Source organism: Ursus americanus, chromosome 4, assembly GCF_024610735.1.
Source record: "Ursus americanus isolate L20-20 chromosome 4, mUrsAme1.1.p, whole genome shotgun sequence".
Taxonomy (NCBI): Eukaryota; Metazoa; Chordata; class Mammalia; order Carnivora; family Ursidae; genus Ursus; species Ursus americanus.
In genome coordinates, this window is record NC_142130.1 from 7226573 (window position 1) to 7245636 (window position 19064).

Consider the following 19064-nt stretch of genomic DNA (forward strand, 5'->3'; position numbering starts at 1 on the left):
CCTCTGCTGCTCCCCTCCCCTGCTTGTACCCCCCCTCCCCTCCCTCGTGCTCGCTCTCTCAAATAAATAAATATATTCTTTAAAAACAAATAAATACATAAAAATAAAGAGAACAAGAGGAGGGGCTATCTACACCCATCAGGAGGAGGCTACCGGAGCTGCTCTGGGGGCTGCGGCCGCCCCTCCTCGGGGCTGGCCTGCCTCTGCGGGGCGCCCTCTCTGGCGAGAAGCTGCTGCTGCTGTTGCCGCTGCCTCCACGAGTGTCCCTGCAGCCTCTGCTGGTGCAGAGCCTCCTGGCGTTCCCTCAACTGCCGGGCCTCCTCTGTCCGCCGCGCGGCCACTCTCTGCTGTTCCAGCTGCTCCTCGTACGCCGAGCGGAACCTGGTGACCGGCTTGGTTGAAGGATATACCTGAGGGAAAACGAGCAGGGGCTGAGCAAGAACAGTTGGGACCTCTGGGTTCTCTCATCCTTTGTTTCTCACGACAAACTCAGGAGGCAGGGCTGGCTGCTTTAACTAATCCCTATCTGTCAGGTGGACCGTGATTACACCCTCCGTCCAAGGTCATCCAAGGTCACCCATTTCCCAACTCTCTGAGCCGCCCTTGGCTTCTCTGAGTAACTGATCTTCCTGATTTGTGGGCATTTTGGCAGATTTGCAATGTGCTCCCTCTCACCTGGGAGAGGGCACAACAGAAGAAATCAGTTTTGGACCTTCATTAAATGTTATGTTCAAAAGGCTCTGCCATAAGTGGGCACTTGGTGACCTCACATTAATTGGGGCAATTTGTGAGCTGAAGCTGTGGCTAAGGCTTTTCCATGAAGAGTTTAAGATGCAGGGATACCAATTAATTCTAGGAATGCACAACCAGTCTCAGGTTACCCACAGTAAAGTAAAAAAAAAAAAAAAAAAGCCAAATTTCAGGTAAGGGTGGAGAAGCAAAGAACCAATTTCTTCAAAGAAAAAGAGACTGAGTGAGAACACAATACCTTCCAATGAAAGGAAAAACTGATATAGGAATTCTTAAACTCTGCTTCCCACTGAGCTGCCCACTGCTCTCTCCTCCGTCACCCTCTCTCCCAACCAACACAAGCACACGCGATTTTCACCAACGGAAAGAAGATGCAAGGGTGAGGGAGATCAAACCCACGGCGGGGATTACTTTTGAAGAACGCTACGAGAGACACAAGACTGGGAGAGGCTTCTCCACATTAAGGTTGCAGCAATATAGCAGTGCAATAGAGGCCTTTCCATGTACTCAGCCCAAAGCCTCAACCAGCTTGAAGTCTTAGAAAGTCTGAGGCCAAACACAGCTTCAGAGTCATAAATAAAAGGTGGTCAGCATCTATGTAAAGGCCAAGTAGCCCGCTGTTAGGTATCAGCGTAGAGACAGCGGAAGAAAGCTACCTCTCTGCGTTCAGTGTTGCTTCAAGTTCTTTCAAAGTATGATTCCTAATAATAATGGATTTTTTAAAGGGAGAAAACCTTATTTATGTGAGAGAGGAGCGGTCTGTAGGGGGAGCCTGAGCAGAGACTGGTTAAACATACTCCCCCCGGGGGGGGGGGGGCATCCTTAAGGGGTAAGATCAGCCTTTTGACAACTTAATAACCACCTTCAAGACGAATGTGCAGAAGCCAACCCACCGTTTGAGAGGAAGTGAACAGGGAGAAGGAGACCTCTGATCACAGAAAATGAGACCCTTCTCGGCCTCACGATGCCTGTGGGACTTGAGCTCATCTCTCCTCCTACTGCTCAAGGGAGGGGAGCACAGAGCTCCCCTGTGTGGCGCCCCTGACAGAGGAAACACGCACACCAACAGCCTTCTTGTTCCCCCAGGCATCTTTCTGAGGTACCCAGTGGCTCTGCTTTGGGCATGACGATAGAAAATCTACATACGTGCATAGAACACTGAGTGAACTCACTCAGATTTTCTTTTAGGGATTGTCATCGATGGGGAGGCTTTTTCAATCTTTAAAAACGAAGCCACACCCCCCGTCCCAGCCCACAAACCACCACCCTGGTGGACGAGGAGCAGAGGACCTCGTACCCCGGCGGCGGGAGCGTGCCCGCCCAGGTCAGCTTCTTCCCGCGGTTCACGCTGGTCCTTCCACTCGCGGTCCTGTTCCTCCAGCCGCTCGGCCTGCCCGACCTGCTCCATCGCCTCCTCCTCCAGAGCCTTCCGGTGCTCCTCTTCCACCTGCCGCTCCTCGGGCTCTCTGGCGTCGGCTCCGTGCTGCTTCGGCTCCGCCGGAGCCTGAAACTCGGGCTCCTCCTGGGTGGGAGGGTCAAGTTTTGTTTCTTCCGTTCTTCTAGGAACCGCTTCGTGCGTCTGCCGCCCATCACTACTCCGAGACACCTAGGCCAAGCACATCACTGGGAATGATGCTCTTCTATTTTGAAAGCACTGATACAATCTCTTTATTACCACGTCTATGTTACAACATAAGCAAAATCCTGGAGTCTAGAAATAGAGTCCTGACTGAAAAGTATGGCTGCAATGGAGTCACTTAACTCTTCTCACTCTGTAATCTCACCTATAAAACAGAGATAACATAAGCACAATTTCACACCAGGAAGAGCACAGTAAGTAACCTAAAAGTAAAGCCTATACACGTGACCACATCTCAGCGGACCCTTCCCTCAAAAGCAAACTAACTCCTGTTTTCCCTCAAAACAAAATGGAAAAACCCCTCAACCTTCAAGTGATGAAGGGTGTATGTAGTTTTCTTCAATGTAAATTTTGTTTTCAATAATGATTTGAAAAGTGGGATACCTGGCTGGCTTAGTCGCAAGAATGTGCAACTCCTGATCTCAGGGTTATGAGTTCGAGCCCCATTGGTGGGGGAGGGGTGTAGAGCTTACTTAAATGAACACAACTTTAACAAAAATATAATGATTTGAAAAGACAAGGACAAGATCAAATTGAGGATGAGTTGGGTTTACTTTTTACTAATTAAAAAAAAGAATACCATTACTAATAGACATCCATGTTAACTAAAAATAGTGCGCATTAAACCAGATACAATAAAATACGTTTAACATATTAAAGTAGCATTTCTTCATAAATCAGAGGAAACTCTTTGTAAATATTTTGTATTGTTAATACATAAATTCAACATAAAAAGACATGTCTTTTTACAGAGAACTCTTCTTCTAAAATTGGTTGGTTTAAATTGGTTTTACTGGATTTAAAGTTTCAGAGATTTCCATGTGATTTTCATTACTTAGAAAAGAGGGGCAAAAAAAAAAGATGATATAATATCATAAGAAAATTTATCACTCCTCCCCCCCAATCTTATTTACTGGAAAAAATAACTTATTTGGTCAGACTGCTCCTCCAAATTGAAATAAATGTGAGGCTCTCTTCTTAAGTTAGCAGAACTATAACCAAGAAATCAGAATGAATGAATGAATGGAGGAAAAAAGTCCTCTCTCAGACATCTGAGGACAACTCCTGGACATGTATGTCTCACCAACATCCTCACAAACCTGGCAGGTTTGACATAATACTGCCCTGGCTTTATATGAAATACTTCTCTAAAGGGCCTTAAGTGCTTTCAAATACTTGCCATTTATCTGCACAGCATTCCTGTGAAAAAGGTTATAGAAGATAACTACTATGGCCACCTCACAGATGAAAAAATTAAAGGTCTGAGTCATTAAAAGATTAATTAATCCAGTAAACAGGTAGTCAGACTAGGATAGGGAATAGAACCAATTCCCAGGACAAGGATCTGGTCATGTTTTCTTAATAGTAACAGAGAAGGGTCCATGAAGACACAGAACATCCCGCCCGTAAAGCAATGCTCTGCAGGACTGAAGACTTCTATGAAGTCCATCCATAGCGACTTAATTATTCCCATAAGATGGTAACTCAGGATACATCTTCTCAAACATTCATTGTTAAAAACAACTTTCTCAGGGAGAAAGATAGCCATACTTGCCATTTGTATTATGCATGTGATTAAAAAACAACTATGTTAGAATTAAGGATGAGGGCGACCCTACTTTTAATGTCCCACTTATGAGAGATACTCTTAAGCAAGGCTCAATTTTTATGAAGAAAAAAAAAAAGTGGATTAAGAGACAGGCACTCTCACCTTTGATAGTTTTATAAAGACCTCTTAAATACAATTTTTGGCTTGTTCTGTGTGGACCTAGAACTGCCTCAAGTTCAACTGTATTACCAACGTTAACACTTGAGTGGGCTATCACAGAACAGCCTCATTATCATTTAATCTTCTCACTCTACCCCCCAAAAAACCAAACAACAAGAACAACAACAAAAAAAACAACTCAGACACAACAGCCCCTTCAGAAAAAATAAACCCATATGAGTAAACAAAGCCAGTAAAGTCCTTCCCAGAAAATACTATAGCAGTAGTTCTCTGAGTGTCCTCCCCAGACCAGCTGAATCAGTTGGAAATGCAAATCTTCAGGCCTCATCCCAAAATAACTGAACTGGAAATTCTGGGCTAGGGCCCAACGATCTGCATTTTAACAGCTCTGCTGGGGACTCTGATATACCCTAAAATTGGAGAACCACTGTTCTGCAGGAAAAGTTGGAGATATTTAGAGCAGTTCACCTGATGACAGCTTGATGGGGAAAGGGACCCCATCGCAGAATACCAGCTCACGCCTCTTACCTCCCGTGGCTCTCCTGCCAAGTCCTCCCTCGCTGTGTGGTCACGTCTCGGAGAATGTGTCACCTGGGTAACGTTCTGCTGCTCTGCTCGTTCTGGCTTTCGAAGGCTTGGAATCCTATTCAGAGTATCTTTCAACTGTTTATATTCCGCAACTTGAGTCTGGTTATAAATTGCACAATTGGTTGCAAATTGTACAATTTGAGGAGGGAAAAAGATATCGTTCATGGATGGACATTAGGGTTGCATGGAAGACCAGACTAAAATATTGTACCTAAGTGCCAATTAGGAAAAATATGCAGATTATTTCCATGCATTAGCTATTCTTACTTGGACATGCTTAACCATTTTTAGGCACATGCAAATGAGAATTAGATATAAAGGGAACGGAGAAAAAATATCTAAGACAGATGTTAGTTTCTCATGCTATGTTAAACAGTCAGAATTTTTATAAATAACTTTCTGGTAGAAGTGTCATTATTAAAAGACAGTTTGCAATCAGTTTTATAGCATTAAAAAAATCTGTTTAAAAATTCACACAATTATATAAATACAAGTGCAGATATCTTTTACCAATATGGTCTGAGTAACGTTTTTCAGTGAAGAAGAATCATAAGTTTAAAATAAGTAACTGAGTATATCTATATATATTCAGTTATTTATTTATAAAATCACTCAGGCCCCCTTTTCCCCCCGCCCCCATCAACCTGTGGTCAAATAGGGCCCTTAACTTTCCAGAATGCTCCTGGTATTGCGCTCTGCAGATGTAGGAAAGCAATAGCATAGGCATGAAATGAGCCTAGATTTTTATTCCTCAATCATGAACCTCCTTTCTTCTAAGGTGCTAAAGGCACTAATGTAAGTATTAAACTACAATCTACTCATCCAGGTGTATCTGTGTATATGTGGTGGTGGTGTGTATGTGTGTGTGCATGCACAATATTTTTAATACAAGGAGCTGGAAAGACAGAAAAAAAATCAAATGCCTTAACTAAGAAAATCAACAGACACTGCTCATACTTAGCTCATTACATGCACCAACACTGTTACCCTAAAACAGAAATGCTGTGTGTGTAAACACACACCTACATAAATACATACAAAAAACACAGAAATCTTTTCTGGACAAGTTTCCAGCCAGTGGGCAGAGCAGAGCGGGTAAGTGGAGGCTGGAATCCAGCTGGCATTCCTATCACCCCAGCTGTGTACCCTGGCATAATGCTCTTACACCCCAACGAAGGGGGAGGCCTTTTAATTTTTTTTCCAATTCACACAAAGGTGAAGAAGTTTTCTTGCTACATCTGTCTCAGAGGAGTGCATCCTTGTAATTTGTACAAAGGTATGCCATATGGCTAATGGTGGCCCTTATCCCAGAAATCTATCAACACATTTGCAAACTAACTTTGGAGGTCAAAGAAGATTTTTAAAAAAGACATCCACATAGTGATACTTTTAATAAATATTTCTTCTTTCTCCTCCTCCTAGATATATATTGAAAGCAGTTATGCTGCAGTTCTCAAATATTAGTGTGCATTGAGAATCATGGAAGGATCATGTTAAAAGTGCAATCTTCTGGGCCCCCACCCTAGAAAATATGACTCAGGAGGTCTGGGGCAAGACCCAGGTTAACTGTGATGCAGGAAAGTCTCCAAAAACACCAGCTTAAGAGCTATGCATGGCCATGATGTCAAGAGCACCTAAACTCTAAGCTCAGTCTCATCGCTGATCTTGGGCCACCTATTTTATCTTCCTTTGACCTCCTTTTATTTAGTTATAAAAAGGACACAATGTTATATAACTCAGTAGAATGTGAACATTAAATAAAATCCTGTATAAAAAGTTCTTATAATGATCCCTGACACACTGTAAACTCAAATTCTATTCTGTTCTTTTTTTTTTTCAAGATTTCGTTTATTTATTTGTCAGAGAGAGAGAGCACGAGCAGGGGGAGCAGCAGGCAGAGGGAGAAGCAGGCTCCCCACTGAGCAAGGAGCTGGATGTGGGACTCAATCCCAGGACCCTGGGATCCTGACCTGAGCCAAAGGCAGACGCTTAATGACTGAGCCACCCAGGCGTCCCTCTATTCTGTTCTTGCTGTTCCCCCACTCAACTACATTTAAAAATTGGGTTGTCAAGCACCTGGGTGGCTCAGTTGGTTGAGCCTGGCCAGCTCTTAGTTTCGGCTCAGGTTATGATCTCCGGGTCATAAGATCGTGCCCCGAGTTGGGCTCCATGCTCAGCTCAGAGTCTGCTCAAGATTCTCTCTCCCTCTCCCTCTGCCCTTCCCGCCATACACTTTCTCTCTTTCAAATAAATAAATAAATAAATCTTTAAAAAAATCAGGATGTCAAGTCACAGTCTCATGAGATGATTTACAGAAGAAATGTCGATGTTTGAAGCAGCATTTATTTGCTAAGGAGATCCAGGGAAAGTACTAATATGGGGATCTGAGCTGGGACTTCAAGTACTACACCTAGTTCTGACATAACAATTTAAAGGGGTGGTGGGCAGGACAACTTGAGCCACTTCTCAAAAGAGAAGAAAATATTTTTAAAGAAATAGAATATCATACATAAGTTACATAAAAATATTTTTCTCTATTACAAAATCTTGTCCGTAATACTGCCAGTGTGCTTACTGCAGAATTTGGTTTTGGTCATTAAATGCATTATTTTACTTAAATTTCTCTGGATTTTCAAATTGTTGCTTAGTCTAATATTTGTGGCCAATCATATAGCACACAGAATATTCAAATGGGTTTGTCACATTTTTCAGCATGAAAAACAGCCTCAAATAAAATAATATTTGGTAAAAATTTTATAAAGAAGGCTTTAAATGAAATAATCTCCTAAAGTCAATTCAATTTGTACACCTGTAAAAAATTGCCACACAGCTACAGTTTCATAGGGAGAGAGCCAATGACTACCTTGAAAAGGAGTCCCACAAATACAGATGCTACAGCCTATGAGATGGGTCAGGGCCCAACATGCTATATTTTTCATAATTTTATAAAGACAAAAAATTATACATGGTCTCCTGATGAGGACAGATAACTGGTTTTCCTTTTAATTCTTCTGAATGAAGAAAAGTACAAACCCAGTGACTAAGCTAGCCATTCCTGTTTGTTTGCTTCTCCTAGAAAGCTGTAAAACACAGTATGGTATTGCTTTAATAAGCTCTCCAACACTTGTATTCATTCGTTTGTACATTCAGTAAATAACCACTGAGGGCCTGCTTTGTGCCAGGGACTGCTCTAAGGCTTTGAAAAACGGAACTTACGACTCTTGTTTTTCCTTCTCCATCGACATGAGATCTCTTATTTTCTGTAATTTGGCCAAGAACACATAAGGGTAGTCCTAAAAGGAGTGTGTGTAGGCTGGGATATGGAAGTAAGGGAGAGAGGGATGGAAGAAAAAGTCTTGACAATAATTTATTTGGTAGCTAGCATCATAAAATCTTATAGATCCTATAAGAAGAGTCACCACAGGTCAGAGAGTGGCAGAAGACCATATATATGGAATAATTTCTGTGATTTAAACAAGCATTTGACCATTGCACGTAGGGGCTGGTGGAGGGCAGAAATAGTCATAGGTACCACACTACCAGTGCAAAAAATAATCGAAGGCTTATTTAATATTCTCTTGATTGAATTTCGAAAGCATGCATGATCCTCAGGATCAGGAGAGCTCTGACCTAAGAACTGACTGAAGGTTGGCTTGTAAGAGACTACATGCATAAAGGAATTCGGAAATGTTAAGCAGATTGTAACAAGAACGATAGAGGCTGCTACCCTTCTAACCTGTGCAGCGGCTAGCGCACTCTTGTGGTCTTCCAAAGTCACTACAAGTTGTTCATGCTCGGAGAGTAAATTCTTATGCTGTTGCTACACAAAAAAGAATTTTACATGTTGAGATTTAACATTCTAAGACAGATTCGTCTTCGGCTGACAGTGGTGTGAGCACCCAAACGCAGCTTGCTTGCCTGCTTGCTTGTTGTTCTTGCAGCACTTGCTACGTTGAAAAATCATTGTAGAGAGAAGACGATAAAAAGGTAGTATCTGAAATCTAAAACGTGCTACCTAAATATCATAATCCCTTACAATGAAATCAAAACCAAAGGAACCAATACTTCATTATTAATAAAGCTTTGTAAATAAAAAAGCTTATTAAAATGCAACCACTTAGCCAAAGAATCCTTTCGGTATTAATGAAAATGTTTGGATTTTCAGACCATTTTTTAGCTTACAATGCAGACGCGGTAAAAGTAGTGGGCACACTCCAGTTTATGCGAAGCCCAAAACAACAATGTGGATTTGTAATGCAGGTCGATTAGGGAGTGACTTGTAAAGTTGATTGACAGAGTAAAGCAGGCCAATGCCCGATTCTGTTCTACCTTGACGTCCTGGAGCTGGGTGTGCATGTCCTGGTGTGCCTTCCTTAGTTGTCTATTCTCTTCTCTCAAATTGTACACGGTTTCTATTTGTGGGGGAAAAAAAAAACAAGCATAAAAGCCTTGAGATTTTCTGGCTTTTGATTCCATTATTTTCATATCTCAGACTTCACGTAACTATTTTTAGGATTCGATTTGAACTTTGACAGTATAATATGCCAAATCAACACAAATTCTATCATTTTGGGATGTGGCGTGGATTCAGCTTGACATTCCAATACAATCTGGTTCAGTAGCTTAAATACTTTTAAGGAAGCTACACAGTATAGCAGTTAAGGATTTCTAATTACTCAGGAGTTAAAAATGAAGTATTTCTGTAGTAAGCAAGTCCTCAATCAAATGTAACAGGCAGGGATGGTTTAAGATTTGAGTCTCTCCACGAATTAAAAAGAAAGTTATCAAAAAGTACAAATCCTCTTTCTCATAGCATGAATAATTTCCACAGACCCCAAAAAGTATTTCAATTACAAAGACAACTCAAGAAATAAAGGAAGAGACAGAGAGAAAACCCCACTTACCTGCTTAAAAATTCTAAGCATATTTTCCTTCTCCTACCACTGAATTCTTGCCTGATACAAATTCCCCTTCCGATAGTCATAGGACAGTTTTTTCCAGGGCTACCATGTGAGACTGTGGTTGTCTCAGTGAAGTCCTATAATCTCTCGAATCTCAAGCCTACTGTTCAGGGAACAGCCTCAATGACTTAAAGATTCCAGGCCCACCTCTCCTACCCTCTTGGTGAATTTCTTACTTTTGCTGTAACTGGACATTAGACGTTATAAACTGGCAGCCCTGAGGCTGAATCCAACTCACATTTTTCTTTTCTCTTTCTCTCTTTTTTCCCCTGGGCCCTGCAGCGTTGGCCTATGCAAAGTGTTCTACATATGAATAGTTGGCAGCACTTAAAAATCAAGGATCTGGGTCTACTAAGATCTGGCAACATGAGGCCCATTGTCATGTGACTCAGCAGAAGCTGAATGGTGGCAGGTGACAATATAATTCATTTTTCAATGGAAGATTCATTTGAAAGGGAAGGGGGAGGCTGTTAATAATGATGCTGAGACAGCAGGTCTGAGTCTACACCGTGCTGGGCAAAATATCCCTGAGTGGCAGTCATGTCCTGCACACAAAACCCTAGCTCTCCAGTGTGGCACTCAGCACTGAAGAAAAGCGTCCGTCCCCATCTCTCACCATATTTTCTGTCCCCTTTTACGCCCTTATCGTCCCTGCCTCACCCCTGATCTCTGGATGGCTGACTGGGTGTAGAGGACAGGTCAAGAGCAAGGTGGGAAAGGCTTCCACTCAAAGGTCAAAATAGGACAGCACTGGCAATCCAAGGGGACTGTCAGTGTGTGGCTGTCGGCTGGATGGGGCTTCGGTACACACACACACATATGCATACACACACATAGGCATACACACACATACGTACACACATACACGCACACACACGTATGAATACACACACTCACACACACACATACACATATACACACACAAATACCCAAACTGCTAGCTTCTAAAGGAGTTTCAGATTATAAACTTAATGGCAGTTGCTTCTGTGCCTTAACTGTATTGCCTTGAGTAAGTTATTTAACTTTATGAAGGGTCAGTTTCTTCCTCTGTTAAATTAGGCTAAACACAATGCCTCACTTACAGGCTGTCATGAGAATTAAATAAAATAATTGCATGAAGAGTTTCACCTGGTACTAGCACATGGTGAACATTTGCTGAGTGTCAGCTATTATTACAACAGAAATGAAAAGAATAATTATCTAAGCTTCTATGCTACCAGTTTACGTCCCAGGAATTCTGAATTCTCTCCTGGTGTCACACTGAACTCGACCAGAGACTACCTGGATTATACGTCTGGCTGCCACTACCGAGCTGCGTGTCACCATTTGCTTTAACTCACTATCCGAAGCTCTTATCAGAGGATCAACCTCAAACAAAAGTGCTGACGGACAAACTGCTCATAAAGTGTCATCAAAGGCACTGTCACACCCTATTGTGTAAGGCCTCTGAGAAATTTCTTCCAAACATTAACTGATACCAGAAATTCCGTTCTCTGTTTCTCCCTCCCTTGCCCCACGCACAGGGGAGGTCTATTCTCTTCCTGATGATAAGAGCCCCATAACGCACTGCATTTCCCTTTCTGTCCTGGCTGCCACGAAGTTCAGACCAGGTTATGAGGCTTAAATTACCTTAGTGTGCAGAACTCATATACATGTGGCCTCCTATTTTCCATGGTTCTGATTTATTACTTCTACATGTAATTTGTTAAAATTTTACTCTAAACACACTTTGTTTCAAAGAAAGGAAATAGAGTAGACGTAAGAAAACATGCTTTATGTTACCTTTGTGAGGATGTTTCTCTGTTTGTTATCTGAACGACCCCCACCATCTGCCATATCACCGACAAGCCAACCAACAGCCCTGCACATCCACAGCTCTTGGGTATCACCTGCTGACACCCGGCCCAACTCTTTCAAGACCACCTTCACCCTCTGTAATCTGCCTCGATGGCTACTTAACTCTTGTGTGCCTTTCTGTTATAACTTACTATTTTGAAATACTTATAGACAAAACATTGCAAATAAAAGCCCAGAGAGGACCAAGGTAATTATCACTCAGCTTCCCTCTACAATGATATCTTATATAAAATAAAAATACTGTTTGGCACAGTATAATTAACCAGACCACAGACCTTCCTTGGATTTCACCATTGTTTTTGCAAGCATCCTGTGACTTTTTACACCAATTCTCACACGTCAAACCTATTTAGCACCTGAAGAGGTGACTGTAGAATATTTCCCTTTTTCAGAGTTTACATACACTCAGAGTGATACATTTTGTTTCATAATACTACGAAAACACCTCCTGCGGACACTGATCACGTATCAGTAACTGTCCTAGGTGCTTTACATAAATTATTTAATCCTCGCACCAACCTACGAGGCTGGTAACTTTCTATGAATATCCCGGTTCTACAGATGACGACAATGAGGCCTGTGGTGATCTTACAGCTTGTCCGTGGTCATATAACCAGTAACTGAAGAGGCCAAGACTCACCAGGGCAGACGGCCTCTAGATCCTGCACTTCTCAGAGCTCCTAGGAGGGGTCAACAGGTAGTGCTCCCGGCCCCTTGGAGGTCAGGAAACGCACGGGGCAACTTCGGTCGTCGCCTGGGCGCCTGGGACGTGGAGCATCGATGGCATCTTGTGGGGAGGGGACGGGGGTACTAAGTATCTTACAACACACAGAAAAAGAGATCTTGCCCAACGTGGCCAACGTGCTCCATTGAGAAACACCAAGTATTCTATTCTGTTTCCCTATACAAACCCAAAGAGGTAAGGATAATTGTGAAATGTTACAAAACAGTAAGTGGCCGGTAAAGCACCACATGGTAAATGTGAATCAATCGCCATGCAAACACAGTTCTACTGCTTTACTGAAACATTAAAATGAGCAGTTATTTTCATATAAACTAGCTAATCAGACTTCCAATACCTTTTAGCTTGGAAAGTTCTTGTTCTTTCTCTTGCTGTAGCTGCAGATACTTCTGCTTATGGTCGTTAAATGTCCTACTGAAGTCTTCTCCTTGTTTGCGATGTTCCTCCTCCAAGTCGCTGTGCTGTTTCTTCAGCTCCTCGTGCTGACTCTGCAAAGATGAGAACCTGAGCAGAGACGTACATTCTCTCCATGACACCACAGTCTATAGCCTTCACCTCTCAAGAAAGAACAGGGGAGGCAGAAGGCTCTCTTTTCCTCAGGTTGCTTTCACTGGGGCAGCTCCCCTGCCTTTCCCTTACATTTCAAATCAGGGGTTTGGGATCGTGGCCAAAAATAATTTTCTCCTTAATTTTGAACGTTGGTAAAAACAACAAGAAGTTAGAAGTTAGCCATGGGAGATGGAAAGGGGAAGGACTGGGGAAACTCCCAGGGACTCAACTTGCTGTGGAGACAAGGTAAAGCTAATGGAAAAATTATCCCTCCATGGATATTCCAGACTTCCTCTTTCAATCTGATGTTTTTCCAGCAACATTTTTTTTATTTCCCCTCTTTAATTTTCAGCCTTCCTGGTAACCTAGTCAAAAAAAAAAAAAAAAGATTTCTTTCCCTTTGGGGGAAGTCATACATTGTTTATAGAATGATTCTTATTTACCTTACTCCTAGTCATAATCCTACACTGTCATCACAATCTAGATAAATCCCACAGTCCCCAAATGCTAATGTGAAAGGATGGTCTGCTTTAATCCAAGCATTGCTTTCTTGATACTAGGAAGGGTTCTGGCTTCGAAAAAAAGGACTTGCTCTCCTGATACTGGAGGAAAGACAACACCAAACAAAAAGAGAGGCAGGCAAGGGAGGGAGGCTGGAGGCATATGGAGATCACAGCAGGGTTTCCCTGCTGTGCAGAACTCTTGATGGAATCCACTCCTCTCTTCTAGCTTGACAGAAATCATGACTCTCTCCCCTCCACGCCCTCTCTCTTTCTAAGTCTTCTTGACACACAATAATGAGTTTTACCCAAGAACCAAGGAGAATTTTTAAATATACATTGTGTTCCTGTGGTAGGTAAAAGGACACATTAAATATTAGTAACATGAAGGAGGCGTTTCATTGTTCTCCTGCCTCCAATGTGCCTAAGATAGAAGAAACATCTAAGGGAAACCACTGTGAGAAACTAAGCAAGCAAACACAAACAAAAAAGCCTTAAAGGATAAAAAGAAGACTAAAATTAAAAATTGGGTGACCAGACAGACAGATTTATAAGAAAATATATAATAAGATGACTATGACCGCTGTAACTGGGTGATAAGATAGGGGAACAACATTACAGTTCTACTTCATTTTTAGTGAAATATGACTTTAACGTACCATCCTACCATATAAACCGATTTTCTGTATGCTCTCCTTAATCACTTAAGTTACTTAATTTTTTCATTCATTCATGAGGAAAAACTTTAAATTACTCACTTTTAACATCTGATGTTGCACATTCAATGCACTGTATCTACTATTGGAATCTTGCTGTAAATTGAAAAGAAAATAGTTAACAGAGAGAGAACGAATCTGGCTCTCTTGCTAAACACACTTTAAGTGCTTACAGCACTTACCAGAAGAATTCCATTTATTTCACTTATATAAGCTACAATGAATGCTATGCTTGAACCAGGATGTCTCTAGGGCCATCTCCTTATTTCATGGCAGGAATGAAGTCTTACCATTCCTGTAAGTTTGCTAGAGTTTAGTAAAGAAAAAGCAAGACATGGAATCATAAAACAGCACCTTAGCAGGGCCCCTGGAAATGGTTTATTTCCCCTTTCAAGTTGAAAAGAACCGAGGCTCTGATGCACAAGGAACTTGTCCTGAGACATAGTCACTGCGCACGGCTGATACTCTGTGCCAGGTGCTCCGAGGGGACGTGGGGATAAACCAACCAGGTCCAAGCCGCACAAGCTTTGCAAGGCTTAAGAAAGGGGAGAGAAAAGGCGCTTTCCTTCTCCGGGCTTCGGTGTAAGGAATTCTCTATGTCTCACTTTACCCAAATGAGACTCCTATTTCACAGAGTGAAGAAACGGAGAAAGGATAAGGAATAAGTTGAGGGCAAACATTTCTATTAGTAGCAGAGCCAGGACTGAACCTTGAGCCTAAGCCATGTTCCAGTGGGTTATGTGTGTGTCCCGGCTGAACATCTGACACAGGGACCTCACACATGTCCACAGTCCTAGGCAGCCGTAGCAGTCCGTGCACAAGACGCTCGACCATACTCTCTCCCCGTGCTGGGCTCTTCTATCTGACATGCCACAGCCCTACTTTGGCTCCAGCTCAAGTATGCCCACAACCTTTTTTTCTTTCATTTTTTTTACAATTTCTAAAATGAACTGCATTTCTGCTCTATTGCTTTTTTTTTTCTATTGCTTTACTCTTTTACTTTACAAAGAAACTACATTACGAAATGCACAACAGAAAGCACACAGTTTTAGCTGGGGCTTTTAGAGGAGGTAAGAGTTGAAAGCTGACAGCCTCCTAGCTGTCCGAGGCACTGACCCTTCTCAGTTTTAATACCCCAAAATGTCAATGTTTCATTCAACTAATGGTTATATATATATATATTCTTCTTAGAGTAAGAGAAAACTTGCTTTTCTCCAGTTGGTTTGGACCGTGCAAGTGACAGCAACACTGCAGGGGTTTTTGGGCAGCAATAAATACATACATACATACACACATGCATGTGTGTGTATATATACATATGCGAATGTGTATGTACTTCAGCCCGAATGACCAACATAGTAAACGATTTTGTCACTATTATTTCCCTCTTCTTAAGTTTCATAAAATAATTAAGAAAAAAATTAAAAAACTTACCCTTCCTTTATTTAGTGTTTCTTGTGCTTCTAACTTATAAACAAGAAAATCTAGAAAATAAAAAATAGAGAAAATTGGGTGTAATTAACTCATTATGGAATATTTAAATATCTAAAAGATTATTAAGCAAATTTTATCCAGACTTGTGAAAAATATTTTAGCTTTAAAAACAATCCACTTGAAAACATACTTCATTTTTCCTCTTAATGCCTTTTTAGAAAGAGTTGGAAGAAAACTATTATATAATTTTAAGCTTTATTTTAAAGCTGATGTCCTGAGTAAAGAAAATATACATTATAACCAATTAATTAGAAGTGAATTTAAAATGTGCACTCTGTAATTAACCCTCCTTGAAATTAAGGAGGAAAAAAAATGAAGCACAGCTCAAGACATGATTTATTGCTATCCACTAGATGGCACGCTAAAATCATTCAGGACTAGTAAGGGAACTCAACCACGGAAACCATCTTTAATGCTCTTAAAGCTTTATTATCCACTAGATGGCTCTATAAAATCACTCCGCATTTAAAGACAAGGAAAATCCAAATCCTATCAAAGCATTTTAATGATGTTAAACTCCTATTCTTCATCCAGGCCTAATCCAAGGGTCAGTAAAACACCCTAACCCATACTGCCCTCCCCTTTTCCCTCCCTCTACCCCACACCAACATAATCAGACAGAATACCTGGCTTCTATTTCCTCACAAGATTTCACAAAACATGAGCAAATAAATAAAAATAAGAATGCGGATCATTTCAAACCACAAGCTGTATAAAGCTAGTGCTTTATAGAAGAATTCTGATAAAAATCGATAGCATTGCCCAACACCCGTGCTCAATGTTAATTTTTCAAATTGAACCGATCAGCTGTGCCAATAGAAGCCTTCACAAGATGAAAACAAGTGCGTAACGTCAGACACCATACCAAAAAAAAAGATACCACACAATGTGATCAATTTATTATGTTGTAAATGTACGTATATGTATGTATGTGTATGTATATTAATGTATAAAATTTGTCATATTCTGGACAACACATGCTGTTTGTCTTGGATATCTATGGAATTTTCAGGTATGAGTAACAATATGTGTGTGATATTCAGACGAAAAGCTGTTCATTTCTGATAGAATATGTGTAACCAATAATGTGAACCACCTCAAGGCGGCACACTGAATGGACGATTCGGAATCCAGGCTTATACAGGAATTACTGTGTTGTACGATGCATAACACGGTGTCTGACTTTCTCTGTCTACCTATGAAAGTGACTTAGGGTTGATTTGAGAAATTTTTTTTTTAAAGATTTTATTTTATTTATTTGACAGAGAGAGAGACAGCCAGCGAGAGAGGGAACACAGGCAGGGGGAGTGGGAGAGGAAGAAGCAGGCTCCCACTGAGCAGGGAGCCCGATGTGGGGCTCGATCCCAGAACGCTGGGATCACGCCCTGAGCCGAAGGCAGACGCTTAATGACTGAGCCATCCGGGCACCCCTGATTTGAGAAATTTCTTAAGAAAAAAAAAGTAAAGCAAGCACATGATGTTTCAAAGAAGAGTGTGATAAAAACACAGAACACAAACTGCATTTTATATTTACCTTCCTTTGCTTTCTTATGTTCAAGTCTTTCCTTTTGCAAGGACTTCTCTAATCTTGATCTGTGCTCATACACAACTGAAAGAAAAAAAGTTAAAATTTGTTTGGAAAGAATTAGAAATTCTAAAGTAAAATGAACATCAATTTTCAAAACAGGGGGAAACACTGTATGGTCTTCACAATTAAAATAAAAATGTACATGTTTATAAGTTCCACATTCTGGGTAAAAAAATAGCCACAACCGACCTAAGTCTGAGCTGACTTCTGCACAGTCTGCACCTTCATGGAATCAATACTCTGAAAGGGGCTTCCTCCCACCTTCTTTGCCAGTTCCTGCTGCTCCTGCTTCTCAGAACCTTCTCTGTGAGGTTCCATGTCTTTTCCTGGGCAAATGTGTCCACTCTCTTGTACCACCGCGGTTAGCCCCACATCTCTATTTCTAGCTCCCACCTCTCTCTTAGGTACAACACAGCATTTCCTAAAGACTCCAGGGTTTTTCCACCGAGGTATCGCTCAAGTACTGCCACGTCCACATGATCTGAATCAGAACCAGTGAGAAAACCTCAGCACCTCACTGGCATGAAAGAGACGGTATATTCCCCCCACCCCCCGCCATGAAGGAAAACACAGGTGAGAGACCCACAGAAATGAACGGGGTAGGACTCTACAGAGAACCTATATAAGTCAGGTTCACGCCCGCCATGGTGAGCAGCCCATGGCAAACTGATGCCATGCCGTACGACTTTCCTGTCCTCGGTTATCCCTACCTGCCCTGTCTACTCCAAAGAAGCCAAAGTTGCCTGGTGAGTACAGGGGAAGTGCGAATGTCGTAGGGGGAAACAGGGAGGGGAAGCTTATCAGAACTCTCTTCCCCAGCTCTGGCTTCACATCGACAGCAAACAGGAGCTGGAAGAGTGGGAAAAGCTCTACGTTTGAATGAATAAAATAATAAAATAGATATTTTATTTATATAATAAAATGTATGCATATGGACTAGACCAGGCATAATACTTAACTAGACTGAGACTGGGTGTATGGATAAAAGTTATTAATACTTTTTTTTTTAATCTGAGAGAAGTTGAGAAGTATCCAGGTCTGTGTTAAGATTTCATTCCAAGACAGAAAACCCAGCCTCACAGAGTGGTCTGTAAAAGGCAAAGAAGGGGAAAGAAGGCAAACACTGAATTTCTGAGGTAGGCTTTGAATCCTCTTTGTGCAGCATCATGGTCACATATGATCTCATTTCTGCCAAACTAGGCCAAAGCTGTCCTGTGATTCTTCTAGCAGTCTTTAGCAGCCTTTGGCTACCTAAGATACAGTCTAATCACCAATCACTGACTCGCCAGATACAACACATCCAACGGCCTGACACTACTGGCCATCCAAAAGTGCCCTGCTCACAGCCACTCCCTCCCTCACACCTGCTATAACTCCTTGCTGCTTGAAGGGATGCCCGGTCCCTCCTGCCCTTTCCCCAGTGTCACAGCTGCCGGTTACCAGCTACTGCTGTCCTCCTTACAACATCTCCATCATCTCCTGGGTCCTCCACCTTCTCCCCACGCTGCATGTCTCATCTTGGCATCCCATATAAACCTTCCATTTCCAGGGCTCCCTCTCCAACTACCACAGCCCCTACCCCTACTCACGCTTCTGCTAACATTGCTGTGCACAACCCTTAGAATGCCTGCCACCACCCAAAGTGGCATGGTGTCCTCCCCTGGCAGTGTGTATGCCCCAATCTCAGCTTCCCCCTCAGCCTCAGCCTCCCACAGGTCATTGCAATCCCTGCCCCAGTCTTTTTCTCCACCCGGGTTCTATTTTCTTTGCCAGATGACCCCTTCCCCCCAGTGCTATTATTATAAGGGATCCAGTATATACATCCGATAACTCTGCATTTACTGAGCTCCTACTATGTATCTGGAACCACATTATGAGTAGAAACGGAAAATGAATAGACATGGGCCTTGGCCACAAGCAGCTCAAGTCTAACACAGTAGATAGGTTAGGT

At 41.9% G+C, this 19064-nt stretch overlaps 1 protein-coding gene across 5 annotated transcripts in view; it reads right to left on the bottom strand.

Moving 5' to 3' along the window:
• The window catches only part of GOLIM4 (golgi integral membrane protein 4), a 75348-nt gene that overhangs the window by 14794 nt on the left and 41490 nt on the right, over positions 1 to 19064 (bottom strand). For 3 of the 5 annotated variants that reach the window (XM_045788598.2, XM_045788601.2, XM_045788597.2), the window contains exons 2-10: positions 17060 to 17134; positions 15466 to 15515; positions 14074 to 14127; positions 12604 to 12754; positions 9036 to 9118; positions 8443 to 8526; positions 4647 to 4805; positions 2048 to 2356; positions 154 to 410 (exon numbers count right to left, since the gene is read on the bottom strand). In XM_045788598.2, the coding sequence (XP_045644554.1) occupies positions 154 to 410; positions 2048 to 2356; positions 4647 to 4805; positions 8443 to 8526; positions 9036 to 9118; positions 12604 to 12754; positions 14074 to 14127; positions 15466 to 15515; positions 17060 to 17134 (1222 nt within the window). The remainder of the gene's footprint in view (positions 1 to 153; positions 411 to 2047; positions 2357 to 4646; positions 4806 to 8442; positions 8527 to 9035; positions 9119 to 12603; positions 12755 to 14073; positions 14128 to 15465; positions 15516 to 17059; positions 17135 to 19064) is intronic. The other 2 variants (XM_045788600.2, XM_045788599.2) reach the window with 1 other exon arrangement.